Source organism: Rhinatrema bivittatum, unplaced genomic scaffold, assembly GCF_901001135.1.
Source record: "Rhinatrema bivittatum unplaced genomic scaffold, aRhiBiv1.1, whole genome shotgun sequence".
In the NCBI taxonomy this organism is placed as follows: domain Eukaryota; kingdom Metazoa; phylum Chordata; class Amphibia; order Gymnophiona; family Rhinatrematidae; genus Rhinatrema; species Rhinatrema bivittatum.
The window spans coordinates 14,772-27,813 of record NW_021820839.1 but is presented as its reverse complement, the minus strand read 5'-3'; the positions used below and the strand labels follow the sequence as shown (position 1 = coordinate 27,813).

At 42.7% G+C, this 13,042-nt stretch overlaps 1 protein-coding gene across 3 annotated transcripts in view; it reads right to left on the bottom strand.

Annotated features, from left to right (window-relative positions):
- GADL1 (glutamate decarboxylase like 1) overlaps positions 1-10,627 on the bottom strand; it is a 143,432-nt gene extending 132,805 nt beyond the window's left edge. For all 3 annotated transcript variants that reach the window (XM_029586456.1, XM_029586455.1, XM_029586457.1), the window contains exons 1-4: positions 10,458-10,627; positions 9,040-9,166; positions 4,512-4,602; positions 3,813-3,919 (exon numbers count right to left, since the gene is read on the bottom strand). In XM_029586456.1, coding sequence (XP_029442316.1) covers positions 3,813-3,919; positions 4,512-4,602; positions 9,040-9,166; positions 10,458-10,607 — 475 coding nt within the window. In that variant the 5' untranslated portion in view covers positions 10,608-10,627. The remainder of the gene's footprint in view (positions 1-3,812; positions 3,920-4,511; positions 4,603-9,039; positions 9,167-10,457) is intronic.
- Between the last annotated feature and the right edge of the window lie 2,415 nt (positions 10,628-13,042).

Genomic DNA, 13,042 nt, shown 5'->3' with positions numbered 1-13,042 from the left:
CAGAAATCCCTCATGTCACCTAGTCCAACGTGGAAGGGTCATATAGCATAGGGGATTCCTTCTGCCTGCAACCTCTCCATCATGAATCATCATTCACTTTGGACTGATTAACATGGGGAATTTTCCTCACAGGGCTAGGCACTTTTAGGCCTTACCATGGAAGTAGAAAATATACAGGTGAATTTTAAAAGCCCGGGAGATACACACGTTTATCGGCCCAGCACATGCTGCATAGATTTTAAGAGGCGCTCTGGTATGCGCGTATCTCTTGGTACACAAGTAACAATTTTTTTCATAATAGGGACGTGGTCTGGGCAGGGCATGGGTATTCCAGGAAATATGAATGAAACCAGAGCATAAGTATTTACACACACTAGCACATGTCAGGATACCTATCTGCGTTACTTTATTTCTGCTAGAAAAGTATATAAGTCATGAAACAAAAAAACTAGGCTATTCAGCAGGGTTTTAAGGGTTGAAGCTAATACAATAAAAGGGAGGGAAGTTAGCTAGGGTGTTTAGAAAGTAGAGATGCGCTTCTGGATCAAATTTCATGCCGGGCTTCATTTTGGGGGCTCCCCTAGGAATTTCGTTTTTCCCGCAGTTCAGGGGTTTTTCTTTTTCAAGGGCCCCGATTTTCGCTTTAGTGCGCACTAACAGGGAGTGTGCACTAATTCTACCACATTAGTGTGCATTATCAGGAGTTAGCACACACTAACTCCCGTTAGTGCGCACTAATTCTGCCACGTTAGTGTGCACTATCGGGGAGTTAGCGCGCACTAACGGGAGTTAGCGAGCACTAATTCCTGTTAGTGTGCACTAAATCAAAATTAATTTTTTCTGAATTTTCGGAAAAAATTCAGTCGTTTTTTGGTTCTCATGAACCATTCCGAATTAGGCAATTTCATTGAAATTGCCTAATTCTGGAAAAACAATTACACATCCCTATTAGAAAGTCCTCTCTTACTGGGGCGAACTAGGAATGAAACAGGTAGCTGTGTCGGCGCGTGTATCTATTAAAATCCCTCCTACTTACGTGATCAAGGCGGCACTTGCACGCACATGCACATGTCAACGTAAACTTTTGTGAATATATGCATTCATTTTGCCGATTTTATAACAGGCGTACATATACATATGTATGTTATAAAATCGTCACATCAAAGTGCATGAGCTGGCAAATGCGTGCACATATGCTCCCACACGCAGGTCTTAAAATTCACCTTATAATACCTAGTCCAAGACAAGTGTTAAATTTTTGCCCTTTACTGAGCCCATGGAACACAGAAGGTGTGGAGAGCATGCCACACTATATCCCATATCCTGGTAAAGCCTCATTTGCAAATGATACTCCCTCATTTTTATATGGGTACATGCTATATTTAGTGCTTATATGTTAATATGACAAGAGATCAACTTAATGTACATTTTAAGGCCTGCATAGCACACTGTTTTTAGTGCATGTAATAGGGTCCTAATAAACACATTAAACTTTTTTCCAAGGTATCAGTTAAATGCTGCAGCATGCTGTTCCAGTAACCTGTAAATCTGTTGAAGAGTCACATAGCCATTGTTGAGTGATATACCGTACTTGTAAAGCAAAAGAAATATGCTAGAAAGAATTCTACATCATGAAACTCTTGTTAGCTAGCAATACATCTTTCTAACAAGAAATGACATATTTAAAGACCAATCCTTCTTAGATTATATCTCAAAGCAATATCACCATTGAGCACTGAAACTATTTGGTCAAGTCACTCCTTCTGATAAGAACACTGGCGCAGTCTGTGTTTTACCCTCCTCATAGGTGTGTACATTGTTAGCTTCCACACCAGCAAGTTAAGCCCTTATCTGAGGCTGGCTGTGGACAAGAAGGCAGCAAAAGACTATTTTCAAAAATTCTCATAAATCTAGCATGAAAGACTTTGTTTAACTATTTTTTGGCCAGCTATTTGCATGATTGGTGTATTTTCGATGCTTAGCGCTATAAATCCACAGGGCCTTATTTTAAAAAGCATTTACTCAAGTAAAACTGGGTTTTGTTTGAGTAAATGCACTTTGCTCGAGTAAGTGGGCATTTGAAAATTGCTACAATGTAGGCTATTGAATTGTCCATAGGATTTACTTTTGTAAATTCACGTTACTTGAATAAAAGGCTTTTGAAAATTGCTACAACAGTAGTTGCATTTATGCGCACAACTCCTTTTGAAAATTACCTCCACAATGACTAGCTTGATTGAAAACCCATGTCGGGAACACCTTCAGTACTGCCTCTTACTGACTGGCTAACTTTGTGCATCCTGTGAATTTAGGGTGACAGCTGATCAGTGAGGGAAGTTTCTCCAAAGTTAACCTATATAAACTTTTTGAAAACCTATGTAAACTTTTGCAAATTCACAAAATAGGTACACTGTGTTCTTGTAGCAGGCACCTCTAGACTGAAATCTTTGGAACGAACACACTGATCAATACTGTAGAGAGAATTCTTATACTGAATATATCTGAAAACAATTCTGACAGGAAATGTGCATTAAATAGGCATTGCTCAATGTGTTTCTATATATCTGAACTGGCATACTCTATAGGGATGTGCAGAGGGACGCCATACGTTGCATTCGGGATTCGTATTCATCGGGGGGGCAGATGCATTCGGCAAGGGGGGCCCCCGATATGTACATGCATTAATTCTTATTCGTTTCCCGGCTAAAATTGAATTAAGTACAACCTGCCACCCTACTGATCCCCCCAAGACTTACCAAAACTCCCTGGTGGTCCAGCAGGGGGTCCAGGAGCCATCTCCTGCACTCACACCCTCAGCTGCCGGTATTCAAAATGGCACCAATAGCCTTTGACCTTCTATGTCACAGGGACTACCGGTGCCATTGGTCAGCCCCTGTCACATGGTAGGAGCAATGGATGGCCCCAAGACTTGCCAAAAGTCCCTGGTGGTCCAGCTGGGGTCCAGGAGCTATCTCCTGTACTTGGGCCATTGGCTGCCAGTAATCAAAATGGCGCCGATAGCATTTGCCCTTACTATGTCACAGGGGCTATCGGCACCATTTTGAATATCGGCAGCCGACGGTGTGAGTGCAGTAGATGGCTCCCGGACCCCCGCTGGATCACCAGGGAGTTTTGGCAAGTGTTGGGGGGGTCAGGAGGGTGGGGGTTTTGTTTAAATTTGCTCCTTTAGATGGTCGAATAATTCAGTGAAGATTTGTTGTATTTGTGGGAATCTCGATACGTTTCGCTTCCCCACGGATACAACGAATATGGCCCTATACGTTGCAGATTGCCAATACGTTGCAAACGAATGCACACCCCTAGCACACACTATTTGCAAATAGTATAAACTATTTCCACACGGAATACAAGGTTTCCAAATAGTGAGTGCTGTTTACCATTAGCATATACTATTTGCTAGAAACAAAAAATACACACTTTTTTTTTTTCAGTTCATTTGAAAAACAAAACAAAAATGAACTCATTTGTCCCATTTTATCCATTCGTTTTGAACAAATGCACTCCTCTATCAAGTAAAAACACTTTAAAACTTATTGGATCTCTTCTGGGAATTTTGCTTCTTTTAATTTTTATTTTCATTGATTTTCTGAAATGAAAGTCAATGACCCCCACCCCCTCCCCCAGGCCCTCATATTTTGAGGATTTTCTTTCATTTCTTTTTTAAATAAAATGAAACATGTTTTGTTATATGTTTCAATGTGTTTAAAAATTAATACACAACCCTAATTTTAATGTTTGGAGTTTATTCAGGTTCATAATTAGATATGAAGAAAACAAATTGTATTCCTCACCTGGACAGAAAATGCCATCACCTTCTTTCCAGCCTATAAATTCAATCATTTTCATCAGGGTGGCTTCTTCCACTAACAAAAAAACTGGAGACACTTCATATGTATATCTGAATAAACAAAAATGATATCTCAACAATTGTTACTATGAACACCCTAAGAGGTCAATTTTCAGAAAGCTACCAAGTGTCAAAGATGATCACATTACTTTACCCAGTTATTTTTAGCCACATTTTCAACCAAACCTAATTGGCTGATTTTGTGGCTAAAAATTCTCATAAATATAGCATGAAAATATTTAATTAGTTTCGGCCAACTATTTATGTCATTGGTGTATTTTCAATGGTTAGCGCTATAAATCCACACTGACTGGCTTGATTGAAAAACGATGTTGGGAACACCTTCAGTACTGCCCCTTTCTGACTGGCTAACTTTGTGCATCCTGTGAATTTAGCGTGACAAATTTAGCTGGTCAGTGAGGGAAGTTTTCCCAAAGTTAACCTATGTAAATTTTTCGAAAACTGACCTGTAAGGTGCTGCCTCAGTAAGTCTATTTTCCCATTTTGTGTCTCTGGGAAAAGATTTTGATGAATCGAGCCCTAAATGCATATTTACTAAAATAAGAGCTCAGTATCCAATAATATCATGAAAATTGGAAAGTTTTCTTGACTTGTCTTGGATAAAAGGGGGATGGGTACTTACACACTGGGATTTAATGCTTCCGTAATGAAACGAGCAACCAAAGAGTAGTGATCCATGCCTGCATAAAGCTGATTGAAAAATCTGGGATGACCTGTAAATTGAAAGAAAAAAAAATCAACAATGCCCTACACTCTACAGGTGAAAACAAAAGTTACAAGTAAGAGAATCTATATTCTATGCAAGAAACTGGAAGGGGTGATGCAAGAGGAGACCCGGGTACAAGAAAATGCATCTAATTTACATATCATTAAAAAAAAAATAATGGAAAGAGATAATATATCCTAATAAAATTCATATATTGTAAGCATTGTACTTTCTGATGCTTTAAAACTTTTCCTGGCAAATGGTTTTCCATGAAATATAAAAACTGCTGTGTGCAACATAATTTAATATTGTATATCATGACCCTGAGAATCAACACCCCCTCACTTCTGCCTATCTGAGAACAGCAATGTGTTGCGCGCCCCGTCTGCGCTCGGCCCATTCCCGGGCTTGCTCACCTCATCCCAGCTCTGACAGGTCCCGGGCCGTCCTCCCCCGCTGCTGCTGCTGCTAGCTCGGCTCGGCCGCAGCGTCCTGAGGTGGTGACCGCCGGGCCTTCCAGCTCCTACCAGGCCTCACGGCGGGGCTCAGCATCCTACGTGGCATCAGCCCCACCCCTAGGCACGAGCGCACGGACTGCCCGGCCTCTTAAAGGGCCAAGGGCGGGTCCCAGCTCCGCTGCGCGCCCTGATTGATGGGAATACCTAAGGAAGTGGTCAGACACCACTTCCTCGCCTTGGCAATTGGGTCATACACTCCGGTGTCTCTAGTTTGCCTTCCAGGGTCTCTTGTCCCAGTGTCTCCTGTTCCAGCGTCTCCTGTTCCGGCATCTCCTGTATCTCCTGTTTCAGCATCAACTGTTCCTTCGTCTCTCCATCCCTGGTGTAGTACTCTTCGGACTGATCTCATGGTACTGACCATTGTTTGTTCTCTGACTACTCCTGATTGCTGCCTGGACCTGACATCTGCCTGTTCTCTGACTACTCCTGATCGCTGCCTGGAACTTGACCTCTGCCTGTCCACTGACTTCTCCTGATCGCTGCCTGGAATTTGACCTCTGCCTGACCTGACTACTTCCAGATTGACTACAGGTACCGACCCCTACTTCGGCTGACTATTCTGGACTGATACTCTGGCCTTGATCCTCGCTCTACACTCGAACTCTCTGTTCTGGCCTCCTGTGACCTTTGGACCTTCTGCTCTGAACATCGACCGCGCACCCTTGTTCGTGGTGGGCACGCCCCTGCGCTTCCTCTCTAGGAGAACCTGTGAAGCCCACCTAAGACCAGGTGGCCCGGGTAACCAAGGGCTCAACCTGAGGGAAGCCCGGGTTGCTATTGGTGAAGTGCCAGCTAGCCACTGTCTCCTCCTGGGCTCCACCTCCTGGTGGTAGGCACTCTCTGGGTCCGACCACAGGGCTGTACCAATGCTGCATCAGGCCAAGAGTCCACCTCCAGCGCAACACAATGAATCCGTTCACACCGTAAGAAAGAGCCAAGCTAAAAGGCTAACTTGTTACAAGTCCCAAGACTCTAAAAGCATCAATTCTATAAATTTATGCATAAGGAGGGTAAATTTCAATAATCTGCATAAGTCAGCACATGTGCGCATAAGTCAGTGCCTCTAAAGTTACAATAATATTTTATAAACTGTGTGGTGGGAACTACATAGTTTATAAAATATCAAGTTTCTGACTACACGTGTATATTTGTAATGCATAAAAACACATTCCAAGGGTAACTTTCAAACAACTGTGCGTGATGGCATATGTAATTATATACAGCTTTATGCAGATTTATAATTGTATTTTATAACTCAGGCAAATGACATACATACATATTGTAAAATACATGTATCTCTAGCCTACAACATGCATGCATGTATATGCTTTAGTGAGAATACACACAATACATTGAAAGTGAGTATTTCAATGCATTGCATGTGTACTTTTCCTACCTATTTTAAAAATATACAAATGTATATTTTAGATCCATAAATAAAACAGGACTTGTGTAAATCCCAGTTTACATAGGCCTGGCACTAGCAGGTGTGCATATTGGGCAAGTGCATAGGGCAGCACATCCATCAGAGTGACTGCAAAGCTGACCTCTCAGTAGGGTAGGCTGGACAGTTGTCTGGGTGCCGTGAGTTGAGGGGTGTTCTAGGCACCACCAGCATCATCCATCCCATAGTGGTATTGGAGAGACCTGGCAGAGCCACAGTGGATCCTAGCCCGCCACAACCCAAAGAGAGGTGGCAGGGTCTTGACAGATTTCATCCTACCATGTCCAAAGAGAGGTGGTAGGTCCATGGCAAACCTCATCCCACCACGGCTGAAAAGAGGCCCTGCAAGGCCATGGTGGACTACATTCTACCATGATTGAAGAAAGGGGAAGGCCCTAAGAATATGTGTATGTATATGTGTGTGTTTGTATGAGAAAGTGTAGGCCTGAGTGTATGTGAGAGCATGTGTGTGTATGTATGTTTGAGAGAGAGCCTATGTGTGTATGCATATGCATGTGTGAGAGCCCATATGTGTATATGTGTGTGTGAGAGAAAGACTGTGTGCATGTGTGTGAGAGAGAGAAAGAGGGAGTATGAGAGACAGAGAGAGGGTGCGTGGAGAGCCTTTGTGTGCGTGTGTATTTATATGTATGCTTGTGTGTAGGAAAGAGAGAGCATATGTGAATGTCTGCTTGTATGAGGGAGAAAAAGACTGTATTTGTGAGAGGAGTATGTGTGTAAGAACATAAGAACATAAGAATATGCCATACTGGGTCAGACCAAGGGTCCATCACGCCCAGCATCCTGTTTCCAACAGTGGCCAATCCAGGCCATAAGAACCTGGCAAGTACCCAAAAACTAACTCTATTCCATGTTCCTGTTGCTAGTAATAGCAGTGGCTATTTTCTAAGTCAACTTAATTAATAGCAGGTAATGGACTTCTCCTCCAAGAACTTATCCAATCCTTTTTTGGACCCAGCTATACTAACTGCACTAACCACATCCTCTGGCAACAAATTCCATAGTTTAATTGTGCGTTGAGTAAAAAAGAACTTTCTCCGATTAGTTTTAAATGTGCCACATGATAACTTCATGGAGTGCTCCCTAGGCTTTTCCAATTTCTGAAAGAGTAAATAACCGATTCACATCTACCCATTCTAGACCTCTCATGATTTAAACATCCCTATCATATCCCCCCTCAGCCGTCTCTTCCCCAAGCTGAAAAGTCCTAACCTCTTTAGTCTTTCCTCATAGGGGAGCTGTTCCATTCCCCTTATCATTTTGGTTGCCCTTCTCTGTACCTTCTCCATCGCAATTATATCTTTTTTGAGATGCGGCGACCAGAATTGTACACAGTATTCAAGTATTCAACGATTTTCGCATAAGGCACCATTTATCCTAGAGCCAGCTCTGTAATTATGTGCGTAAGTTGGTATAATTTAAAACATGGTGGGGCCTTGCCTAGGATTAAACCAAGACCCAAAGCAGGGGTCCTGGCATATTCCCAAGCACAACTCCAGTGCCTCAGCCTAGGCCTAGGCCCAAAGCCTGGGCCTCGCCTAGGCATAGGCCACGACCCGAAGAAGGGGCTGTGGTCTACACCCAAGCGTGATGGCAGGGTCTTGGCCTAGGCCCTGGCCCGATACCGGGGCCTTGGTCAAGACCTGAGCAAAGGCCCAGGCCCAGGAAATTTTATCATGACTCCCCCAATACTTACCAAATCTGACACTGAGACCTGGCCCAGAAGCCAGGTCTGACATTCGGGCCCAGGCCCGATGCTGCAGCCTGGCCCGGAGACTGGATCCTGGTGCTGGGGCCTCAGCCTAGAGCCAGGTCTGATGCCAGGGCCCATCCCGGAGGCCAGGTACCGATACTTCAGCCAAGGTCAGGGCCCAGACCAAGGCTCGATGCTGCAGCCCAGCCCAGATGTACGGTAGTTGAATTAGCAGCCATGCATCAAAATGGTGTCCTCTGTTGGGAGGACACACCAGAGTTAATTAATTCTGGTGCCAACGACCCCAGCAGATGGCATAAGATGGCGAAGAAGACCCGAAGATAGAAGATGCTGAAGAGGAGCTCTGAGCCCTGATACATTTAGGCTAGAAGATTTAGAAAGAAGTTTATCTTACTGAACATACAGCTAACTTTAGCTGGATAACGTGTCCACTATATGGCCTATTGAATATTGGCCTTCTAGTCTCCTATATCATCAATGTAAAGTTCTCACAAATGTTTTCAAGATTTTGTGTATATTTCAGCCCCATCAGGAATTCATGCTGATGTACTCTAAATTCATGCACAAATGAAGCAGGTATTATACTCAGGGAGAAAAATTTTCAAAAGTGCTCATGTGCACCCATATGCATGTGTATATGGGTTCAAAAAGTAACTCAAATGAATTGTTATTGACACAGTATCATTTGGGACGGGACATCTGCTTGGATAAGTTGCTGCCACCAGTGATTTACAGAAAAGTTCTTACTTGTTTTGACGCTGTAACGGATAGTGTTCTGACAGAGCTGCAGGAGTCTTTGGTGAGACTCTCCACTGTCCCTCAGTTCCACATCAAGAAGCTTTCTCAGTTGTTCTGGAGACTGCCATTCACAAACCTAACAGAAAACATATGGTGCAGTGAAGCTGCCTGTTGAAACCGAATGCATCAAATAGAATCCAATAAATAAAATTCACAACAACTTGGTTTTCATTTTTGGAGATTTCCTCAGGATACTATATTCTTCCCAATTTGTGCTTTTATTTTGCTAAAATGCGATAAGAGTCTGCATACCTTGCATGTGGCAGTGGCATGTCAGAGCTACAAACTGAGCCCCTGCAGATTCATTCTGTTTATGCTATTTTGGGCTCTGTGTTGTACTGAAATCTCTTTGAATCTCTGCTCATGAATAGAATAAGGTAATTGGAATGAGCAATCAGGGGTTCAGTTTGCTGATGAGTACAGAAATACATTTTCCTTTTATTCTGGGTACCCCCTGTACAGTCATACCACAGTCAAAAAAAAAAGAAAAAAAAGAAACTCATGAAGTTACACAGAACTTCCTCTTGACAATAGGAGTGATTAACACCATATCAGTGACTGCCCAGGAGGAGAATTGGCAGGCAAGACCTGGAGAACCTGCCACTGGATATCAGTGACTGAGCAGCTTCCTGCAGGGGTTGGGAAGGAATGGATCAGCAGGAATTCCCTAAATCATTTCCATACCAAAGTCAGCTGGTCAAGAACCAGCAGGGCAAAATGGGGCTTTGCTGCCAGACCTGAGTCCTGGGATTGTAGTGAGAGGCAGACCATGCAACACCTTTTGGTCTGCCTATTATGTCATGATGGTCCTGAAATATTTCAGGATTTTGCTGAGACCAGCTCATGGATATTGACATCTGCTCACCAGTGGAAAGAAATACTATAATGGTGGTTGGATATGAAAAGAGGAGGAAGACATTTTCTTAACGGAAGATTTGGACCCCTTAGGTGTATCAAGGGGGACTCTACTGAATCTGTTTCTCTGCCACATACTATATAAAAACTGTTTTGTGTGTGGGGGGAGGAGGGTGGCAGAGAGTTACTTTTGTTGTGTAGTTAATTCATTTTAAATTTTTGTGTTTTTGAGAAGGCATTAGAAGAAATGTTTTATTCCTCTGATTTTTTTCTGTCTGATAGCTAAACTGCATCTTAAAGTGAGATTGTATAGTAAAAACATAAAGACCTGCTCCTTTTCTAAATATGGTATCATGATAATATTATGATGTAGTTCAGTAACTCCAGTCTCAGTAGCATATAGTATTACATAATGGTATAACTTGCAAATCTTAAATCATAGCTTAAAAAACAGAAGTAGTATTATTTTATCATTTAAAATATAAATATACATTTTTGGAAGGATATTTTACCTTCTCTGTAACATCAGTAGCTTTGCGCACAGCCTCCTCTATTATCATCCTGTAGGCCTCTTCAACAAATTTTTCGCCTGCTTTTGAATCAATTATTGGTCCATTCAGAACAACTCCATCCACTAAGACAGCATTCTTCCTGTTCAGCATTGTTTCTAATTTAGTGTGCTCAGCTGTGAAATAAATATTATTCAATTATTAGTTAAAGCATAAATCTCTAGATTGCCAAAACTCTGTGCAATCGCTAGTCCTTGCATGACCTCCAAAAATGGCACAAATCCAAGGAAAAGGTGTCACACTAGAAAAACCAATAAAATAATATTTTTTTGAATCAGTTTTTTATTTAGAAGTCTGCAGATATTTCAGCCAGGCATGGCATACCACTTCTCCCTGATGGAGCAAAAAAAGAAAGATATTTGGTCATAAAGGATCATGCAACTAATTTATCAAACAAGTGCCAAAATGATTTAGAATGCAGCCTATATAATTACGGCCACCTAATCCATGACGTGATGCATTATAGGCTCGACGCCCGCAAGGCCCGGCCACATGCGTTAAGGCCAGATTTTACGCGCGGAGGGGATTTAAAATCCAGCCGTATATGGTTTTCTTAGTGCTAAAAGACTAATTTTAAATGTCTGCTAATAAGAAAGGATAAACAAAGATATTTTGAGATGCATCTTCCTGGTAGGTTAAATGTATACATAGGCAAAAGAACTATAGATGATATGACAACAACTATCCAAAAGCTAGAATTTCAGCACACCTTTAAAAAGTACATCAGTACTGTGCAATTTGAAGTAAGCGAGTCAAGGTTAAAAACATTTAGCACTAAATATTTCCAAATAGAAAAGCTAGAAACCAGAGATTAAGAATTACAGCTCCTCAGATGGCTAACTGAAAAATAACCTTGGCAGCTCGCAAAGGTCATCCTTAAGAGATTGTTTTTATTTCTCTCTGCTCTACTTTTCATACTGAGTACTAGAGTTACTCTTAGGAATCACATCAGATCATCACCTTTAATTGTGGATAATAACAAAATTGCTGAACGAAGGGGGTAATCAACAAAGGAGTAGATTTTCAAACCCCGGAGCGTGTAAATCCCGGGGTTTACATGCGTGCACGGGCCTTATGCGCGCCGGGCCAATTTTCAAACAGCCCGATCATGCGTGTAAACCCTGGGATGCGTGTAAGTCCCGGAGCTTGAAAAAGGGGTGGGCCAGGGGAGGGGCATTTTGGCCGGGGCGGGGCAGGGCTAGAGGCGCCCGGCACAGCGGGCATTTGCCACTGTGCCGGGGGATTGCATGCCGGCAGGGTCCTGGCACGCGCAACTTGTTCCTGCTCCGAGGCAGGAGCAAAAGGTGAAATATTAAAATTTGGGCTAGTTAGGATAGGGATAGGAGGAGAGCAGGATAGGGGAAGGGGAAGGGAGGTCAGGCTAGGGGGTTGGGAAGTTCCTTTCCAGTCCTCCTTAATTGGAGTGGACTGGGAGGGAACTGGAGAAGGCCTGATGCGTCGCCGTGCATAATTGCAAAAGTGGACCCCCCCCCCTGCATGTGCCGACCTCATTTTATAACATGCGCGTGCCAGTGTGCGCATGTTCTAAAATCACGCGTCCATGTGTGCGTGCCGGGTAGCGCGCACAGGTTTTGAAAATCTACCCTTAAGGTTTGTCTCCCATTCTATGCCTAAGGGGAAAAAGCCTAATGAATCTGAATTTCTAGCTATCTATCTAATAGGAATATCATAGAAATTAACATGAAAATAACAAAAATCTGTTTATTAGTTTTTCACAATTAAATGATATAAAACATCACAATATAAGGAAGAATTAGCTAGCGCCATGTACTGAATAGTGAAAGAACCCCAAACTGTCTATATCAGAAAATATTGGTGATTCAAAGTCTTTATATGAATCCTGTGAGGGCAGAAACCTGTTCCGCGTTGTAGGAGAAACAAATGCTTGAAAATAAATGCAGTGCAAATGTTGCTTTAAAAAGCTGCTCCACTGGGAACCCAGGTAAATTCGCCTGTTCACTGACGAGACTGTCCTGTCAGAACAGAAATCTGCAGAGTGTAGAGTATTCACAGATAAACGTGCATGGGAAGTTCCCTGACAGCTCTAATAGGACAGTCTCTGCAGTGAACATTCATATAAAGAACTTGAATCGCCAATATTTTCTCAGATAGGCGTTTTGGGCTTCTTTCACTTTTCAGTCCATGGTGCTAGATAATTCTTCCTTATATTGTGATGTCACTGTCATTTGACCCAAACCTTCATGAGTTCATTTAGGCCAGGGCCTCCCAAACCTGTCCTAGGGACCCCACAGCCAGTCGGGTTTTCAGGATATCCACAATGAATATGCATGAGATACATTTGCATGCCATGGAGACTCAGTATATGCACATTTATCTCAAGCGTATTCATTGTGGATATCCTGAAAACCCGACTGGCTGTGGAGTCCCCAGGACAGGTTTGGGAAGCCCTGATTTAGGCATTCTAGCACTTGACCCTGAACCCCCACCAGTTCATCCAGACCTCCCACCCAAAACTTGCAAACAAAAGACATGCTGATTTCATTTCT